General features: G+C 37.9%; 2 protein-coding genes and 1 non-coding gene across 5 annotated transcripts; 1 reads left to right on the forward strand and 2 right to left on the reverse strand.

The window, feature by feature from the left end:
* Window positions 1-191: 191 nt before the first annotated feature.
* On the reverse strand, window positions 192-780 carry LOC104121398 (flowering-promoting factor 1-like protein 3). Its single transcript, XM_009633388.3, has one exon. The coding sequence runs from the start codon at window positions 658-660 to the stop codon at window positions 346-348; it is 315 nt and encodes a 104-aa protein (XP_009631683.1). The 5' UTR covers window positions 661-780; the 3' UTR covers window positions 192-345.
* A 5,102-nt stretch (window positions 781-5,882) lies between these two features.
* Window positions 5,883-9,875, reverse strand: LOC104121395 (pentatricopeptide repeat-containing protein At4g32430, mitochondrial). 3 transcript variants are annotated; one of them, XM_009633385.4, is made up of 4 exons: window positions 7,167-9,875; window positions 6,955-7,052; window positions 6,700-6,769; window positions 5,883-6,506 (listed from the first exon to the last, which is right to left on the reverse strand). In XM_009633385.4, the coding sequence occupies exon 1, from the start codon at window positions 9,625-9,627 to the stop codon at window positions 7,291-7,293; it is 2,337 nt and encodes a 778-aa protein (XP_009631680.1). In that variant the 5' UTR covers window positions 9,628-9,875; the 3' UTR covers window positions 5,883-6,506; window positions 6,700-6,769; window positions 6,955-7,052; window positions 7,167-7,290. The 3 variants fall into 3 exon arrangements, with proteins under 3 accessions (XP_009631680.1, XP_018622131.1, XP_033508768.1); XM_018766615.3 differs by lacking the exon at window positions 6,700-6,769; XM_033652877.2 differs by having other exon boundaries at window positions 6,955-9,875.
* Window positions 9,876-11,556: 1,681 nt separating this feature from the next.
* TRNAD-GUC (transfer RNA aspartic acid (anticodon GUC)) lies at window positions 11,557-11,628 on the forward strand. Its single transcript has one exon. It is a non-coding gene; the product is annotated as a tRNA-Asp (tRNA).
* The last annotated feature ends 9,350 nt before the right edge of the window (window positions 11,629-20,978 follow it).

The following is a 20,978-nucleotide window of genomic DNA, read 5'->3' on the forward strand; positions in this document are numbered from 1 at the left end:
TAATAGCCGAAAAATGTATAAAATTTGTATATATATATATATATATATATATATATATATATATATATATATATATATATATCTGTATGTTATATAGAAAAATTATACAAGTTTTATACACTTTTTCGGCTACCAGATATAAATAGTTTATAGCGCGGCTTAAAAGTGATAATATCCCTAAATACACAACATTGACTTTCAAGCACCATGAAACAAAACCTTGCCATAACAAAATTGCAACACTGTGAAAACCAACCAAAACAAAATACAACATGATTTCAAGAAGCCTAATCACACCTGGAAAAATGAGGCAAAACATAAACTTTTTTTTTAATGTCTTTCTTCTCACATGTCTCTAACTTCAAACTCATTGCGATTCTTGACAACAATATCATACATATGCATGGTTTTAAACTTGTTGAAATCTTTTGGTAGAGTAATAAGATGAGTTGTAGATCTCTTATGGTATTGAAGTAATTCTGGATCATCATAGTACCTTTCCCAACCAAGATTATATAGTTTAGTTTCAAGAATTGCATAGGATGTAATAACTTCATTTGTAGGAACATGAACCAACACTTTCCTAGAACCTTGGAAATGATCTCCTGGATTTTCTACTAGTCTGAGTACTCCATTTTTGAATACCCAAACACCAGACATCTTCTTCTTAGTATGTGTGGAGTTAATAAATACAAAAAAATTTGTAGAAGAAAGGAGAATAATATGGGAATATATCTATAAGTGTGCAGCTTGGGAATATATATATAAGTGTGCAGCTTGGGAATATATATATAAGTGTGCAGGGTTTATATAGATAACTTGGCTACATATAATATAGAATTAACTGATACATTACAACAACAATAACAACAACAATACACCTAATATATTCCTACATGTTGGGTCTGTGGAGGATTATGTTTACGTGGACCTTACTCCTACACTGTGCATGTAGAGAGGTTGCTCTCAGATAGAGAAGTTGTTTTCAAGAAATTAACTGATATATTGATAGAGTAAAAAACTTTTACATTATCAATATATTTTAGCCGATTATTTGTTGTATTTGTAGATTATCAAATTAGGACAACTATAATAATTATTATCTACTGTTATAGACCATCTTAACCTGATGGTGTAAAAGTTGTACACTATAATTAAAAAAAATTACTCTATAACATATAAGTTTTGGTTATGTGCATCGATATATATATATACATGAACGCGAATATAGATAGTAAGTTATGGCTTCATACAAACTCAGTATTTCTGACTCGAATCTAATATATTTGTTTAAAATGTTCATAAACAAGTGCAAATAATTGGATTCGAACTCAATAAATCAAATGAGTTAAGATAGAATTACGAATTCTAATTTATAAAGCTCAAATCTTAAATCTGTCTGTCTCTGCATAAAAGACAAATGTCTACATTAAGAATATTGAATTCTTCAAATGCTCTACGTTTCTCGTTATACAGATATACTATCGACACGTACGTATTTCATAAGTAAATTCCTATACAATGATGTAAGACCATGAAAATGTAGTATGTGACCATATAACTAAAAGTCTAGAAGAAAGAATGTAAAATTCTAGAAAAGGAATAATTGGATTAATTAGTTGTGGAGAATCCTGTTTACTTTATCCATCCAAATCCTTAACCCCACCAAAGGGAATTAATCTTTGATTGGAGAGGAAACATTGGAATTGTCTCAGACTTTTCTACAAAAAGACCAATAGAAAACAACTTTCATGCAATTGCATGGCTTCAAGTCAGCGGATACCGATCCAAAATTTAAAGTTTATAGATTTTTATTGCAATTTTGAGTCATATATATAATAATAAATGGGTTTACAGTAAACTTCTTAATACAAATACAAAATTTAAGCAAAATTTTTTAAGTTGACGAAAACCCATAAGCTTAATTAAGCCTAGATTCGCCCCAAAAAAATGGTTGGAAATTTGATGATGAAAATCACAAAACAAAAAGGAAGTTGTTTGTGATGTCGAATATGTACAAGTAAAATCATGAGGAAATTAAATCACAAAAATGGTTGAATTTATGGTATATATACTTTTAATTTTTTATTGACTTCTTGGTCAAATACGTGAAATATTTTGTTGACAATAAATGATGAGATTCAAACCAAAATCTACAGTTGCTTCGATATTATGTTAAATTTGAGTTGGTTTAGCTTCCCCAACTATCAATATCATTGCCACCTTGGAGATCCTTTGTGTCTTTATATCTACTTTGTATAGTTAGTTACTCATAACAATTACTCTCTCGACTTATATTATATGTTGTGTTTCTCTTTTACACGCCCCTTAAGAAATATTAATATTATAAAAGGGATTAGACTATTCTACCCTTATTTATATCTTAAGATATAATTTCTCTTCATTGTTTATTTATTCAATTTATGTGTTATCTCTATCTTCAGGAACAATTATTACTAAGGGTTAAAAATGAAAAAAAAAACAAACAATTTTGTCTTGTACTTCTAAAATGACAAATAATTTGAGACAACTATTTTTAGTAATAATGACTATTAATATGAGACGGAAGGAGTAGTAATATTAATAACTTGAAAATTGAAAGCATCTTCAATAGCCGATTAAATTGCACGGATATATATATAATAGCAGATTATACTTTTAACGGATATAAGTTAAATTCATAATTTATTGAACATACGGACTTGTAAGAAAGAAGGAAGAATTTGGCTTATCGATCTGCATACAAATTCCAATCTGTCCCCCCTAAAATAAAGCAAAGCCAAATGTTAAAGCCACACGAAACAACAGAATATTCCTGCACAATGTTTACATTACGCATTCAATGATGTAAAACAAGTGACAAATATATGTATGTTTCCCACTTATAGTGTCTTATATCATTAACCGGGACTCTAACTAATCTAATAAGATTTATTAAAAGGGAAAGCGCTCTTCATAAAAATAAAATTCCATTTTAAAGGCTCGAACCCAAATGATCGATGGAGAACGAAATCCTATCTATTCCACCACAATCTTTCCTGGGTAAATATATTGTTCCGTTACTGCAACGTAATCACTTTGTTTTGACGTTTTATCTTATTCTCAAGGTATAAAAACGAGTTCTTAAATTTCCTTAACAATTTGATTACTTCTCCTTATTCATTGGAGATTTATATAAACCTTATCTTCTACAAAGCAAAACAAGTAGTGATCCATCTTAATCAAAGAAAAAAGTTTATTTTTGGTGTGCTCCTGAAAATTATATGCATGCAAAGTTGGCAGAACTTTATCTTTTTAAAAGTGGTGTACTCACTAGACAACTGCCAAAAGAAGAGGAAAAAAAAACAAATTTTCAATATTTTTCACGTACGATTAAGATATATATCAGCAAAATGATTCTTGCGTATAAAGATTTAAAGGCATCTCATAATTAGATGATGATTACATACTCTAATCTCATAAATTAGAAAGCTTGATTCACAAGCCTATTACTTTTTCAATGGGTAAATACAATTTTATGATCCCTTAGTTGTACTTTTTCTTCGCCAGCTATACATATATGTTTGTTTATTTAACGAATGGAATTTTCTCTAATAAAGTGACATTAATAAGCATCAACAGTCTTTCTTAATCGTATTCTTCAACTTAAATTAGTAGTGAATCTATTCTCCATATTATACTGTATAAATCTCATTTGATATACAAAAAGTGAGAGTTTTTTTAAAAGGTTCGTAAGAATTTGATTGGGATTTTTCCTTCACAAGTTAGTGTATGTTTGGCTATAAAAGGGAATAAGCTAGGGTAGAAATCATTTACATCCCCCAAGTTTACTCTAAAAATCAAACTCTTCCTTCAATTTTGAACATTTGTCATTTTCATCCTTTCATCCTACGCAATCTCTATATTACCCTCGATATTTTCGACTCCCCATATATATATACTACCTTTTTAAATATTATTTAGATATATTTTAATGCAGGTATTTATTCTTATATTAAAAATATTATATCTTATTATATATTTAATCTAAGTTCACTAACATTATAAATAAATATTCATATTAAAAATTTATTACAAAATATATTGCTATTTTATTATTATTATTATTATTATTATTATTTTAATATTATGTATATTAAAATGCATATAATTTATGTCGGTGTGTGTGTGATTTTAAGTTCTACTATTTTTATTATTTTATATGTGTATATGAGTTTTTGTGTTCTGATTGTTATTACTTGATTTTTTCTAAATTATAATTAAAGTTCCTGTAAAATGTAAATAGATAATTTTTACAAATTTATTATAAAATTTACATCTATTTTTTGCCCATTATATTTTTATTACGTGCATTGTATAATTTATAAAATTTTCACTCTCTTTTATTCTCAATTTTATAAATAGATTGAGTTTTGATTTCTATTAATAAAATTTGCTGATATGAGTAAATTATTTATTGTAATTTCTTATTTTTCTCATTTATTCCACCATTGAACATCATTAACTTATATTCTTGACTATTACTTCTCACTTTTTTTGGTTTCGAAAAAGTTTTTTTAATTTGTCTATCTGTAAGTCGATAACATAAATTAAAGTAAGAAAATTTTATTATATTAAAGAATTAAAATAAGAGATAAAATTTGTAACGAGTAAAATAGACATTTTAAGAAGTCACTTTTAATATGAGAAACAGAATGATAGTTGTTCAAAGTTGGAGGATGAGTTTGATCTTTAAAACAAACTTGGGAATGTAAAAAGTTAAAAGAGATTGAATTTGTTTACGTTTATTCCCCCAAAATCAAATTTTAAAAAGTTAATTTGATGGATTACACCAATTACATACATTGAGAATAAAGTAATATACATCTAGGAATGAAGGATCATTTCCTTTGATAAATTTAACATAATTAAAACAACAGAGAGAAATTGTCTCATCCCTTACATTCTCTAATCCCAGTGATAATGACCCCTTGATTGTGTCACTAACAAAGTGAAAATGAGAATTAAGGTACGCAAACTAAAGGCAAGTAATGATATTCCTAGTTGGTTTCTCCTTTGAATGAAGTTCGTTCACTTCGTTTTCCCTTTTATTATTGTTTTTCTTCTAAATTCTGAAAGGATGTGCTCAAGTGCGCTAAAAAAATATTTGTGATTTCTTTCCATACGCCCAAGTCGTTATGGGCAAAATTAGTATAGACGAAACTGGAGAAGTTTTTAGTGACGGCAGTGTTTGGACCGAGTTGCACGCACCTCGACCATTCCATCGGATATCTGTTGTAGCACTAGTACGGGTACTAGATAATTCTGCTATCAAAGCTTAGACAGATGCGAAAAATCACCTATTTCTAAAGATTGCAATTTTATTCTCCGCTTGAAATCGAAAAGAGAACTCTTGTATTACAAAAAGGAGGAGAAGAAAAAAAAAGAATCTTTCATACCGATCAAAAAATCCTTTCATGATTCTCTTGAATGCATCTTAGAATGAAGTTTTTGGCAAAAAACTTAAGCTGTCTGCAGAAATTCAGGACTTTATATTCTACACTATGGAAACAAAACATTAGCAAATGCTGAATACTGAGAATTTTTCTTGAACAAGGAAGAAATTCATTAATAATTTGGGTGGGGGGGGGGGGGGGGGGAACTCCTGTATAGAAGAAGTATACCAAAATGTACAGAACCTACAAAAATAAATGGTTCTCTGCAGAAGACACCCATTCTTCAGTTTAAATAGGAACCTTATGGGTGTACCAAAGAGATATCAAAGATAAGAAATGTTCTTCAAATGCACAAAATCAAGCTCACTTCCCTCAAACACTCTTATTTCTCTTTCATTCCGTACAGCTCACATTAAAAGCCAATGGAGCAATATCCTGCACTCTATGTCTTCTCTTCCGCCTTCTAAATGCCTAGCTGAATTGAGCATCCTTCATTATGCTCGGCATGGTCCACACTAACCCAAACCATCTCAAAATCTCCCACCATAATCAGGATTCATCTCACAATAGAAGGTGACCCACATCCTCTCAAATTCGTGCACGTGAAACACCAACTAACATAGGAGACCCTCCTCTTACTCAAATTTTTGGCAGTCAAAATCTCTCCTCTAGCCGCCAACCATACAGACCTCTGTAAGTGCCCTTGGGATCCATATTGATTAGTGTATGAAGACAAATTTATAAGGTAAACAATTTTTATTACTGATGGAAAACCCTGTATACAAGCCGTATACAAGCAAATTAAAGATTTTGAACAAAGAATTGGTCTTGCAATCATACAAGACTCCAGAATTCTTGAGAAATCCCTGCGGGTCAATGATGCACGGTTCCGAACTCGGCCAATAATGAGCCCACCCTTCTATACTACTCCACTTAAATACTAGACTTTTGTAAGCAGAAGGGTTCGAACCTGTGACGTGTGCCTAACCCACACATGTACGTGCTATGCTCTTAAAACTGGACCAAAGCCCCCATAAGACTCCAGCATTCTTTCATTAACTAATCAAGTACCTGTAAGGTATGAGCACTGTATCACTCACATAGCTGTAGATAAGTTTCATAAAGAACTTTAGTCGTCACTCCAAGAGAGTAACTTTAACAAGCTTGCAGCATGACCAAAATATACCAACACAATGCTCTATCTAGGAAGTTAACATGATCGATCTATCAAATATTAAGAACAAGACTAACTAGATAAGCTTACCCATTGGCTCAGAGATCAAAATATCAGCTTTCTCAGGTAATTCTACCTCTTCAACCTTTCTTTTGACTACCTAAACATCATGAATAGAAGACATACAAAAAAGAATAAGAAGACAACCAAGATACTATATGAATATGTAGAATAGCAAGGGAAAAGACACCCAAATAAGGCAAAAGAACAATCAATCAATCAATCAACAACACCTCAATCGCATACTAGTTGGGGTCAGCTTAAACAAGTAAAAAGAACACTTACAGTAACTTTTTACTCAGTGATGGATTTCCAGCAATAAGTTTCCTGGCATATTCAGCCATTTCAGAGGCCTATATGACATAAACGTGCTTTGTACCGGCCTGAGAGGGTTTTTTGGTTTGAGAGATAGGTGGGAAAAGAAAAGATAGAGTATATCAGCAGATGTTGATATCGTTCACCGAAAAGCACAAAATGCATTGCTACAAGTAGATCACCTGAGCTGCAAATAATGACAAAATGCAACTACCAGCACCAACATCAACCACAATGTGACCAAGAAAATCAGCACGGTTCTCAATTGCAGCAGCTTAATAGGTTCCGGCAAGTTTTTTAAAGAACTCATATTATACACGCTAATGCCACATACTCGCTCTCTTCTTCTTCGTGCTCCAAATACTTCAGCTCTGAACCTATCCATTCTGCCATCCTATATATCTCCTCGGTCTGGGGGTGAGACTTGTCATCCGATGAAAATCCATGCAAATTTAAAGAACAATCAATACTACCTATTACATCTACCCAGCTGAATCCTATCTCTTTCCTCACTCCCTTGTCTCTCATTCCTTTTCTGATGTTTGCAACCTTTTCCCATTGCCCCTTCTCTGCAAACAAATTCGACATCAAGACATATGAACCTGACTGCTCTGGTTCTAATGCAATCAAAGTATTGGCTACTTTTGTTGCCATCTCCACATTTCCATAAATCCTACATGCACCAAGTAAGCTTTGCAACACAGACAATCCAGGTCCTCCTGGAATCTGAGCCAAAAATATTTCAGCCTCCTTTAACCTCCCCGCCCGACCAAACATATCCACCATACAAGAATAGTGCTCTGAAGATGGTTCAATGGAGTAATCTCTAACCATGGAATTGAAAATATCTACTCCCATATCAACCATCCCTTTTCGACCACATGCTGTTAGTATAGAAAGAAAAGTTATTGAGTCAGGACTCACGCCTTTGTTCTTCATCTCCTTAAACAAAGCCATTACCGATTCATAATCTCCATGCCTCGAATGAGCAGAAATAATAGCAGTCCACGAAACTTGGCTCCTGTCAGCTATCTCATAGAAAACTCCTCGAGATTCAGCGATACTCCCACGTTTAGCATACATGTCAAGAAGAGCACCTGAAACAATTGGATTCCTGTTGAAACCCCGCTTAATCAAACAAGCATGGCATCGCTGGCCATGCTTTAAAGAAATGCACTCAGATGAGGCGATTGCGCTCAAGACACTGCCAAACGTGTATTCATTAGGTGGCAACTCCATTGATGCTGACAAGAATGTTTGTAAAGCTTCCCGAGACATTCCATTTTGAGCATATGCAGAAATCAATGCGTTCCACGATATGAGATCTCTCTGGTCGAGCTCTTCAAAAACTTTAAACACGTCTTCCATTAATTCAAACTTAGCATACATGCTAATGAAGCTATTAGCAACATTTAGTTCGGAGAAGAAGTTCATTTTTAAACAAAATCCGTGAATCATTTGGCCCTCTGGTAACGAACTCTTGACAGTTATAGAATGAATTAATCCAACAAAAGTAACGTGATTAGGGTAAACCCCATCTCTCCGCATCCCATTAAAAACAGATACAGCACTTTCATCATTCATAGAAAGCATTGTCGTCCAAGACACTACGTTACGTTCGGTCATACTTTGGAAAACCTTATTTGCATCTTCGGTGACATCACACTTATAGTACAACGATATCAAAACATTACACACTGAAATGTGAGTACCATACGCCATCTTAATAACCAAACCATGTATCTGCTTCGCAAGATCCAAAGATCTTTCCTGTCCACAAGCAGATACAGCACTGGTGAACGACACATGATCAGGTTTCACTCCTGCCTTCATCATTTCCCTAAACCCCAAAGTGGCTTGGCATGAGTAACTCCCTTCCTGTGCATAGCCCGAGAGCAATGCGTTCCACGAAACCAAATCTTTATGCAACATTTCATAAAACACTCTTTCAGCTTCGGCCATATTACTACCCCACTTCGAATACATAGTCACAAGTGCATTCCCAACGAAAACGTCATTCTCCAATCCGAACTTCAAAACAGGAGAATGCAATTGGATACCAAAACGAAATTCCTCTTCGTTCGTGCAATGACTAAGAGCAGTAGTATAACTCACAGCATCAAACAGAAACCCAATGGAATGCATCCAAAGTGCAAAACTCAATGCCTCTTTACCATTTTCAAAACCCGAAAGCAGGGTATTATAAGAAACTCTATCAGGAAAATCAAGGGCATTAAACACACACAATGCCTTATTGAAATGCCCATTTTTACAGTACATGCTCATTAATGAATTTGGGACTGTTGTAAATGAAATGAACCCACTGGTAATGGCCAAGCTGTGGATTTGAGACCCAAGATTTACGTTTTCACGACAACCCTTTAGAGCTAAGGCTATTGCAACTTCATCGATTTCTGAGATACCCATTTGGAGCTGATTCTTGAATAGCTTAAGAGCTTCAATTTTACAGTTTTGGTGTATCCAATTGAGCATGGATTGGTGAATGGAAACAAGAGCTGGTTTAAGACTTTTATCAAACACTTGGCGTGCATTGTGAAATGAACGGAGATTTTGTGCCAACCACTGCCGGTGTAAGGGGACTGTGTAGAGGGTTTTAGGAGGAATTAGACGGCGGGTAAACATGGGAAAGAAACAACCGTTAAAAGCCGTAATCCTGAAAACCCCTCCTAAAACCCTTGTGATGCTTATTGTTGTAGGAAAGCCATAGAGTTTTAATTGAGTTCCATCATAGTTAAAATTCTTCAATTATAGTCCTCCCATTCAATTTATGTGACTCTATATTTTTTTAGTCTATTTTAAAATAAAAATGACTCTTTTATAACTTTAAAAGTAAGTTAACCTTAAACTTCCCACGGGGGAAAGTTGAATGAAAATGGAAAACCCCGAACAACATAGAGATTTGAAAATGAGACCGTAAAAAAAAAAAGGGTTACAAGTTTTTATAGCCACAAAAATTGGCACCATATATTTCAAAAATCTTATTTTCCTTCTTAAACTGAACACCAAATAAGATCACATAAAATGAATTAGAAGGATATATATATATATATATATATATATATATATATATATATATATATATATATATGTTCAGAATGTTTATTGTTCAAAATTAAAATTAATTTAATCGTCCTTCACAAATTAAGGTTGATTTTAGAGATTATAGAAATTGATAATTAACGGGCCAGACATCTTTGTTATAATCACATCAATTAATGCAGGTTCCTCTAGTTCGACTAGGAAATCCTTAGCTGATTAAGCCACGTTTTTTGAGACTGCAATCAAGTTGTAATTTGTAAACAAACTAGTTGGACATGCATGCCATGCAATAAATTAAAGGCAGATTCAAGATTTAAATTTAATGGATTCAATATATGAGTTTTTTAGCATTGAACCCATTATATTTTTAAAGTTATGGGTTCATAACTACTATTTATTGCAATATTAATAAATTTTTACACATAAATTATGCTCCTCATCAAAAGTACCGGATTTAGATAAACCCGGTACCATAAGACTAGATACGCCCCTACCATGAATGGGATTCAAATTCGTTGGAAAGATATACTATGTAAATAACAACAACAACAATTCAGTGTAATCCCACAAGTGGGGTCTGGGAAGGGTAGTGAATACGCACACCTTATCCCTACCCCGAGGAGTAGAGAGGTTGTTTCCGAATACTATGTAAATAAGATAAAAATAATATTTTTTATACATGTATAAAATTTTGAATCTGATTTTCTAAACATAAGAGAAATATAGGTAGAAATCTCAAGTGTGGCCTTTTTGAATTTTTAGGCCATTATTTCTGACACTGGTATTGTGTGCATTGCATGGAATGATTATATAATTAAAATTTGTCTAGTGAAATTACATTAGCACTAGTAACTAGTTCATGCACTACTGATACAACAATATGTTGATTCTTACGCTTACATTTTTACCCTAAATTTTGATGTTTGCATATAATATACAAGTGTTTGGAATGTAATGTTCACGTCGATGTTTCTGACACGCATGAGTAGTGGTGGCAAAATGGTTAAAAAAGAAAACAGTTATCCACTCATATTATCCATTAAAAAATGGGTCGAATAATGAACTATTTAAAAATGAATCAAATATGAATAAAGAACCATATTATCCACTTAGAAAATGGATAACCAAAGACAATTTAGGGTGAATTCTATAGGTCCAACAAACTAATTACTTTTATAGGCTTGAATTATGTATATTAGTATAAAAGAAATTTAACATGTATACACATCATAAGATCTTCTTGATCAATTCGTGTCGTTTCCGGCTAACAGAGGTTGGAGTACACTAGTTGATTTATCCGAACCCCCTTCGTTGAAAATTACATTATTATATAAGGTTAACTTTTTTTCATGTATATATGTTGAATCCGGCCCCTTAATTTCTTCGCATAGTTACTTCTTTTATTTCTGAATCTTATTACTTGTTTACTTATTTTATGAAAACAAAGAACTAGAAACAACAGCTATACATAAATGAATATTCATGTAAATGTGCCTTCAAACATGCAACAAAGTTGTTGTAGTATAGTGGTAAGTATTCCCGCCTGTCACCCGGGTGACCCGGGTTCGATCCCCGGCAACGGCGTTTTGGTTTTACTTTTATGCTTATGCTTTTACCACCATCTGAATCATGGTTTAAAACTTCAGATTTATAAAGAGGGTGTGGTTGGTTGTTCAAGTTTCTCAACTTCACTAAAATAGAAATTGGCTGTCGTTATTTTTGGAGTAATCGTTCTCTTATACTCCAAAATCACGAACTAGCACTAGCAGCAGCAAAGACTACAAGAAAAAACTAATTATAAAGGCAAAAAAGAAATAGAAACAACTCCAATCTTCACCGGTAATCTCACTCATTTCTCTATAAAATCAGTTGTGGTCTAGAGTTAGATCAGCATCTTCAATACTAGCTACTACCAACTTTGCCCCCGAGTTACTTGTTAAAAGATCACGCTATATGTCTTTACCCTCAAAATTGAATAACAATTAAATTTATAAGTGGTTTTAAGGATACATGAATTAATTTAACACAAAGCGATAAATTGAACTATAAGTAAAGCAAACAATAATAAAGTAAATTCAAACCATGCGATTTGAACAGTTATAACCTTGAGAAATAGACCTTACTCGAACTGAATACGATCCAAATAATGTCAAATACATAAGAACAGTAGCTTGCAGAAAGAAAATGATATTATAATGCTTTTAGGATGCGTGTTACCATGTGATTTACAAATAATCAGACCCTCTTTATATAGTTGGGGAGTCTTATTTTAGGTGCAACTCTATATAAAGTAAAACAATCTCATGATTTGCTAATTAAGCGGTTTCATTGATACGTGCCGAGATTTCCGCCGTGATGCGCAACCGATTACGGATATTTCGGCCTTCCGTTATTTTGGTTCGATGATGTTATCTCGAGCTAATTCGGAGTTGGAGTCAGTTCCGGGGTCACGGACTCGATAATATTTGAAAGCGCATGTTCTAACCTCGTACCTAGGTTCGACGGAATCCGGGGTTGATACTCAACCCATTATGTTTCACCCTCGGTCTGTCATGCAATAGGCGAGCTCGGTTTATACCGTATACAGATAGTCTTCTCGTTTTTCAGAGTGTAAACAACGAGAAACGATATGAGCCCCTGATCCTGATCTCAATACTTCGCTTCAAAAACGACAAAAATAGACCAAACGCCTCGTTAGTCACATCTTAATGACATTAAATGTTCTTCAGTCGCTAGTCGGCCGCTATAGACTTTGAACCGTCGTTTGCATACTATATATACTTCATCCTTCATTCATTCAAACTTTACGTTTAAACCTCTTCTACTTTTGTTCTTTAAAAAATCTTTGCATTCTCTAATACTTGTACCAGATTTCTTGAGGTTTTTGCTAGAATCTTCATTTGTCTTCATTCCAAAACATTAGCGTAACCTTTTAATTTCCTCTTCTTCATCTCTATTTAGAAAAAATGGCGAAAACTTCTAAGACAGTTTCACAAAAAGAAACTGCCTCTTCATCACGGCCGGCGGCAAGGAAACAACGGCGGAACCTCACCCTGAAGTGTTTGTTCCTAGTGGGTACTCGACCGGTGCTGACTTCAAGGTTGAAAATACTTCCTCGGTACCGGGTCGATGCGAGCCGGTCTCGAGATATATATGCTCGATCACCAACGGTCTCCTTCCCAAGGTCAAAGAAGATTACAACTGGGTCGATAAACACGTGGTGGTGCCCACGCGTGAGGAAGTGATTACTACCCACGTGGAAGGTTTTTTAAGTGTTTACACTTATCCCTTCACGTTGGGCCCCTTGGACCCTGTCATCATCGCCTTCTGTAAGAGGTACGAAGTGACCCTTGGTCAAATCCATCCCTCTTTCTGGAGGATAGTAATTCTCCTCAACTTCTTTGTAAACAAAATCGAGGGGTGTCCCTTCACCCTCGATCATCTCATGCACCTGTACAGTCCCCGACTCTATCCAGGGGAATTAATAAAGCTTGCCCGCTGGGCCAGTAAGGCCCCATTCTCGAGTATAGACGAGGATCAAGACCGAGTCTGGTTGGGCCGATTTGTTCGGGTGAAGACCTCAGATTTAATCCCGGCCGAGGACATGCCATTTCTCGATAAATGGAACATGAAACGTAAGTATAACTTTGCCTTAAAGACTTCGTTTATTGTTTTTTCTTTTTCCTCCCTTCTTATCGACGTTTTGTGGTGAAGCTGTTGCTCAAATGCCGAATGCAGTTCCTCGACTCAAAGAGTGGGTCGAGGACCTCGTGTCACAAAAACCCTATTCCGAGCGCGCGTGGTGCGAACTATCGAAGGGCCGGTGAGAGGCCCGTTCCCATGGTAATTTTCCTTTTCCGATTTAATAATATTTGATTTTTTCCTCGTGCAGTTGAGTTCTTATTATTTCCGTTTTCTTTTGCAGGTCTTCCCAAGGATGTTTCTATGAGGCCTCCATCCGGTGACGAGGATGTGCCTCTCGAGTCCCCTGCTTCGAGGCAGGGTGATGAGAAGAAAAGGAAGAGGGCCCCGAGTTCTCCGAGCTCGGAAAAGAAGAAAACAAAAAAGAAGTCTGGTGCGTAAAACTAAGGGTTGCACCAGTGCTCGGGTTCCCTCTTCGGACTCACTCCACCGGCTCAGGTATGAGTCAGAAGAAGAAGAAGAAGAAGAAAACTCCGAACTGGTGGCCCGTGTGCGGTTAGGGCTTGAGGTACGAGGAGCCCCCGAACCGGTGAGAGCTGAAACTGAATTTCCTCGACTCTGGGAGGTCGATGAGGGAGCTTTAGCCGAAGCTTCTGACCCAGAACGAGGCGAGGCTGCTTTGCCTCGAGATAGGGAGGCCGATAACGAGATCGTAGCCAGTTCTTCCCGAACAGTGAATACTGCTCCGAAGGGTATACCCGGAGTGATAGACCTCTACGGTTCGCCATTATTTACTGAGTTTATGATCGCTAATGCTTAGGCGCTGAAAGAACGACCCAACGAAGAGCCACAAGGGGCGGTAGACTCTTTTCAAAACTTCTTTGATGGTGTAGACTCTACCGCTACGGAGGACATCACCGGGTTGGGTGATATACCAGTGCCGAAGAAGAGTCCATCATCGGGGACAAGTGGACCTGCCTCGAGCCTGAAACTAGTCAATCGATTCCCAGCCCCGAGTTTGAATCCTGACCGGAAGAGGTCAATCGTTATGTCCATTCCGGAGGATGCCCTGGTTCTTTCTGCCCCCATGGGGGTGGCCAGTTACCTTCGATGCTTGTGACCGAAGAGGATCAAGCCAAGATAAATGAGGTGGAAGTGCCTTGTTTATTCAACGAAGCCCAACATGCATTAAATCGGGTAACCTCAGATACCTCCTAAAAACTTCTAGGGTGTACTTAGATTATTTTGTGAATGATCGTAACTCCTCCTTCTGTGTTTGTAGGCTTCAGTACTCCACCATGAAATCCGATACCGGGAAGAACTAAACCAGTACGAGGCTGAGATCCGAGGGCTCACTGAGAAAAGATATACTTACAAACTTCTCAGTGAGCAAAGAGAAGGCGAGGCTAAGGGCCTCCGGGCTGAGTTAGAGGTGGTTCGGAAAGAGCATTCAGACCTGGCTGAGCAGGTAAGAAGAATATTTGAAGTTAGTGACGACGAATCGGTCACGGTGACTAACGGTCCGAACCCGCAGGTCCAGCAGAAGATCAATGAGATCGGACAGCTTCGAGAAGAGGTAGATGCGGTAAAGGCTCAGGCCGAAGAATGGAGAAAGAACATGGACCGTCTGGCCTCAAAAAATGAGACCACTCGGGCCCAACTGGCTTCGGCTGAAGTCCAGCTCCGAGGTATAAAGGTGATGACCTTGGTGCATGCCAAGAAGATCAAGTAACTCCAATCCCAGTTGAATTCAGCTATCTCTGATAGAGAACATCTGGCCACGGATCTCGAAGCGGCCAAGTCGGAGGCCAAAGTAGTTAAGGCCAATGTCGATGAGATGGTGGCCGTTTATAAGGCCGATGTCGAGGCTGCTTTGGTTCGATAAAAAGACATCACTGAGCATGCTAAATGGCAATCTCGAAGGGAGGCCCTCGAGGAAATCCATGCTTGGGGTTTCGACCTATTAGCTGAGATCGGGAACGCCAAGGAGCTCGAAGTTGAGGCTAAAAGGTTGCCTTATGCCGAGGATGATAATGACTCCAAGGGTTTAAGCGAGTCCGAAAGCGGGGAAGATCCCGAGGGTGAAGCCGATGCCCCCGATGAGGACCAGGCCACTTAGGTCTTTAGATATTTTTGTTTTTTGATTTGTGCATTTTTGTTGAGGTCGTTCGGCCTTTGTAAAAAATTTTATCGGGCTGTTTGGCCCTTGTAAAAAGAATTTTGTATAAATATATAAGTCTTTCTTTCCCTTTCACGGCTTTCGAATTTTTCCCTTTGCTTTATTATTTATATTCACAAAGACCAAAATGCCTTAGCACGAAATAATTAGGTTATGTTCGAAGATTCAAATAAACCTTGCCTTTACATTATTCTGTTTTAAGGCATTTTGGGGGTTCGGTGTTACCGGAAACTTCCTCCCAAAGTAATTAGTTGAGATTATAGTTCGCCGAGGGTAGCCTTTAGAACAGGTTATGAAAATTTTCTTTTCGAAGGCCTTGTTTTTATTACGGGTCTCGGATGTCTCAGAGCCTTATTAATATGGTCGTAGCCTTTTAGTTCGGGTGTCGCCCAGTGGGCTTGCTTTCCCGAGTTATCTGGGCTTTCCTAAGATAACAATCCCCGAATGGGGATGGCCGTGGCCTTTAAAATTTGGGGGTTGCCTAATAAGTCTTATGCTCTCGAGGTCTAATAGCTTGGACCGTTCGAGTTTGTTTTCGGACGGCAATCCTCGAGTGAGAGAGTGATTGTTCGATCTCAGGTTAAAGCGGCCCTTGGGCTCGTTACCTTTAGGGGATCGGAAGCAGGGAATTCGTTAAGAAATATAAATAAGAAATTTTTAAAAGACAAAATGATTGCAAGGAAGAAACTTCTCTTTATTCTTGTGTAAAACAGTCATACATGTGTGCATGCTTTATGCTAGGGCTCGAGCAATCTATGTGGGCACGGTTCGTTTGACTGTTTGGCCCTTACAATAAATCGTACCTATCGAGAACCTTCCATTACGAAGTAATTTCCTTGCTAAAGTCGATATATGAGGGTAATGCCCCCCAGTATTCGAAGTTGATCATAGATAGAAGTTTTTGATACTTTTAATGTGATCTACGACACTGATTCGTGATCGGTCTTTGTTTCTAATCTAGCACGATCCACTGTTGCCTCGTTTAAAACCTTGCCAAAAATCCTATTTGGGACAAAACCGGTTCAAGTGAAAAAGAGTGCAACGCGTGCTTTCAGACCTAAAACTTTGTACTTCTCCTTGTCGGTCAGCTGCAAGTGTTAGTCCGAAATATAAATAAAAGAAAATGAATGGGGTCGTACCATACCAGTAATATTGTTTTAGGTGAGTTATATTCTAATTGTTGGGTAGTTGTTCACCCTTCATCGTTCCGAGCTTGTAGGATCCTTTTCCGGTGATTTCGACAATATGATACGGTCCTTCCCAGTTCGACCCCAACTTTACCTCGCTCGGGTTTCGGGTGTTCAGTGTGACCTTTCTTAGCACTAAGTCCCCATCGTTAAAGTATCGAAGGTTGGCCCTTCTGTTATAGTATCTCTCGATTCGTTGCTTTTGGGTGGCCAACCGGACAAGGGCGGCTTCGCGCATTTCATCCAACAGTTCCAAGCTCGTATTCATTGCCTCGTCATTTGATTCCTTTATTGCATATCGGAATCTAATACTTGGCTCTCCGACTTCGACCGGTATTAGAGCTTCGGCGCCGTAAACCAATGAGAACAGGGTGGCCCCGATACTGGACTTTGAGGTCATACGGTATGCCCATAGGACTTCGGGTAGGATTTCCTTCTACTTTCCATTGGCATCGGTTAACCTCTTTTTGAGGTTTTGGAGTATGATTTTGTTGGTCGATTCGGCTTGTCCGTTCCCACTAGGGTGATAAGGTATTGACAGGATCCGTTTGATCTTATGATCCTCGAGAAGCTTGGTCACTTTGCTGCCGATAAATTGTTTCCCATTGTCACATACGATTTCGGATGGCATTCCGAACCAACATATGATGTGGTCCCAAATGAAGTCGATGACTTCCTTCTCCCTAACCTTCTCGTATGCCAGTGCTTCAACCCACTTAAAAATATAGTCAGTCATAAATAATATAAATTGAGCCTTACCGCGTGCCCATGGAAGAGGGCCAACAATGTCCATTCCCTACTTTATGAACGGCCTTGATGATAAAACCGAATGGAGAAGCTCCCCGAGTTGATGGATTATCGGAGCGTGTCTTTGGCATTCATCACATTTTCGAACGAACTCCTTTGCATCTTTTTCCATTTAGATCTAATAATAATCGGCTCTGATTATTTTTCGAACCAGCGATTCAGCACCTGAATGATTTCCACAGGTACCTTCGTGGATTTCCCTCAAAACATACTCGGTATCGCCCGGCCCTAGACATATTGCAAGTGGGTCATCAAATGTTTTTCTGAACAAGGTTCCATCTTCAGACAAGCTAAATCGGGCCGCCTTTGTACGTAGGGCCCTTGACTCTTTTGGATCCAATGGCAGTTTACCGGATCTGAGATATTCTACGTACTTATTCCTCCAGTCCTAAGTTAGGCTCGTTGAGTTAATCTCGGCGTGTCCTTCTTCCACTACTGATTTTATAAGTTGTACGACTTCTCCCAAGTTTAACTTGTCGTCTTCGACCGATGACCCCAAGTTAGCGAGGGCATCGGCCTCGCTGTTTTGATCCCGAGGTACGTGTTGCAAAGTCCATTCTTTGAACCGATGTAATGTCACCTGTAATTTGTCCAAGTATCTTTGCATTCATTCCTCTCTGACCTCGAATGTTCCATTGACTTGGTTTACCACAAGGAGGGAGTCGCACTTGGCTTCGATCACTTCTACCCCCAAGCTCTTGGCTAGTTCAAGGCCTGCAATCATGGCCTCATATTCGGCCTCGTTGTTAGTCAATTTCACAGTCTTAATAGATTGTCTAATTATATTACCTGTTGGTGGCTTTAATACGATGCCAAGTCCGGACCCTTTTGCGTTTGAGGCACCGTCCGTGAAGAGGTTCCAGATTCCCAAGGAAGTTCCTGAGTTAATCAACAACTCTCTTTCGACCTCGGGTATTAGGGTCGGTGTAAAGTCGGCCACAAAGTCTGCCAAAATGTGAGACTTAATCGTGGTCCGAGGTCGATACTCAATATCGTATCCACTTATTTCTATGGCCCATTTGGCCAGTCGGCCCGAGAGTTCGGGATTATGCATAACGTTCCTCAATGGGTAAGTAGTTACGACACATATGGGATGATATTGGAAGTATAGTTTTAGCTTCCTAGAGGCACTTAACAAAGTGGGCGCCAGTTTTTCCAGGTGAGGGTACCTAGTTTCGGCCTCACCTAAGGTTCTACTAACATAGTAAATTGGAAATTACGTACCTTGCTCTTCTCGAACTATGACTCCACTTACCGCTATCTCCGAGACCGCCAAGTACAAGTACAGTTGTTCGTCCGCCTTCGGTGTGTGAAGTAGGGGCGGGCTCGATAAATACCTTTTGAGTTCCTCCAAATCTTGTTGGCATTCCAAGGTCCACGAAAAGTTGTTCTTATTCTTCAACAGTGGTAAGAATCGGTGGCTTTTGTCGGATGACTCCAGGGCGGCTATTCGCCCGGTTAACCTTTGCACGGCCTTTACGTTGTCCACAACTGTGATATCTTCGATGGATTTGATCTTATCATGATTGAACTCGATTCCCCGATTGGATACCATAAATCCGAGGAACTTACCCGACCCTACTCCAAACGCACATTTTTCGGGGTTCAGCTTCATGTTGTACTGCTTCAGTATACTGAATGTTTCCTGTAAATGTCTTAAATGGTCCTTTACTCGCAGGGACTTAACTAATATATCATCAATGTAAACCTCAATTAATTTTCCTATTTGTTTCTCGAACATCCGATTTACTAAGCGTTGGTATGTGGCACCAACACTTTTTAATCCAAACGACATTACGTTATAATAGTACGTGCCATACTTAGTGATGAAGGAAGTTTTTTCCTGATCACCCGGGTCCATCCGTATTTGGTTGTACCCGAAATAGGTGTCGAAAAAACTAAGGGTCTCGTGGCCGGCCGTGACATCGATCATACGGTCGATGTTGGGCAAAGAAAAATAGTCTTTAGGGCATACTTTATTCAAATTTTTATAGTTTACACACATTCTTAATTTATTCCCTTTTTTAGGGACTACCACTACTTTTGCTAACCAATCCGGGTATTTGACCTCCTGAATATACCCTATTTTAAGAAGTTTAGATACCTCATCCTTGATGAAATCATGCTTGATCTCGGACTGGGGTCTCCTCTTTTGTTTAACCGGATGAAACTTCGGGTCCAGGCTCAGCTTGTGAGTGGTTATCTCCGGTGGGATACCTGTCATATCGAGGTGGGACCAAGCGAAACAGTCTTCGTTAGTTATAAGAAATTGAATGAGCTTTTCCCTGAGCTCGGAGCTTAGCCTCGTGCCCAGGTATACCTTTCGATCCGGCAAGTTTTCTCATAATATGATTTGTTCCAGTTCCTCGACCGTCGATTTAGTGGCGTCGAAATCATCGGGGGCTATAAAAGATCTGAGAATCCCATAATCATCATCCTCGACTTCCCCTTGTTTGTCCGAATCTGCCGAAGATGGTATCAATGATTGCTATTTTTCCCTGTTTTTGACCACCTGGTTTGGGCCCTTCGATGTTGAAATTGTAGATGTCTGTGTCGCCTCTTCAACCGCGAGTATTTCTTTTGTAGCCGGTTATTCCCCGTAGACTGTTTTAACTCCGTCAGGTGTTGGGAATTTCAATTCTTAGTGCAGCGTCGAAGGCACCGCCCTCGTATTGTGGATCCATGGCCTTCCCAATAGAGCATTGTATCTCATGTCCCCTTTGATTACATAAAATTTGGTCTCTTGGATGGTCCTGACGGTGTTTACTGGTAATGTTATTTCGCCTTTAGTGGTCTCGCAAGCCATGCTGAATCTTTTTAGAAATTGAACTGCAGGCACGACTTGGTCTTGCAAACCGAGTTGTTCCACGACCCTCGATCGAATGATGTTGGCCGAGCTACCTGAATCAATTAACACACGTTTAACCCGAATTTTATTTACGAGTACAGATATTACCAGTGCATCACTGTGGGGTTGCACGATTCCTTTCGCATCTTCATCGTTGAAAGATAAAGTTCCTTTTGGTATGTAGTCCCGAATTTGTTTCTCCCTAGTGATGGATACTTTGGTGCGTTTCAATATCGGCCCCTGTGGGATATCAACTCCTTTGATGATCATG

The sequence above is a fragment of the Nicotiana tomentosiformis genome, chromosome 12, assembly GCF_000390325.3.
Source record: "Nicotiana tomentosiformis chromosome 12, ASM39032v3, whole genome shotgun sequence".
Classification (NCBI taxonomy): domain Eukaryota; kingdom Viridiplantae; phylum Streptophyta; class Magnoliopsida; order Solanales; family Solanaceae; genus Nicotiana; species Nicotiana tomentosiformis.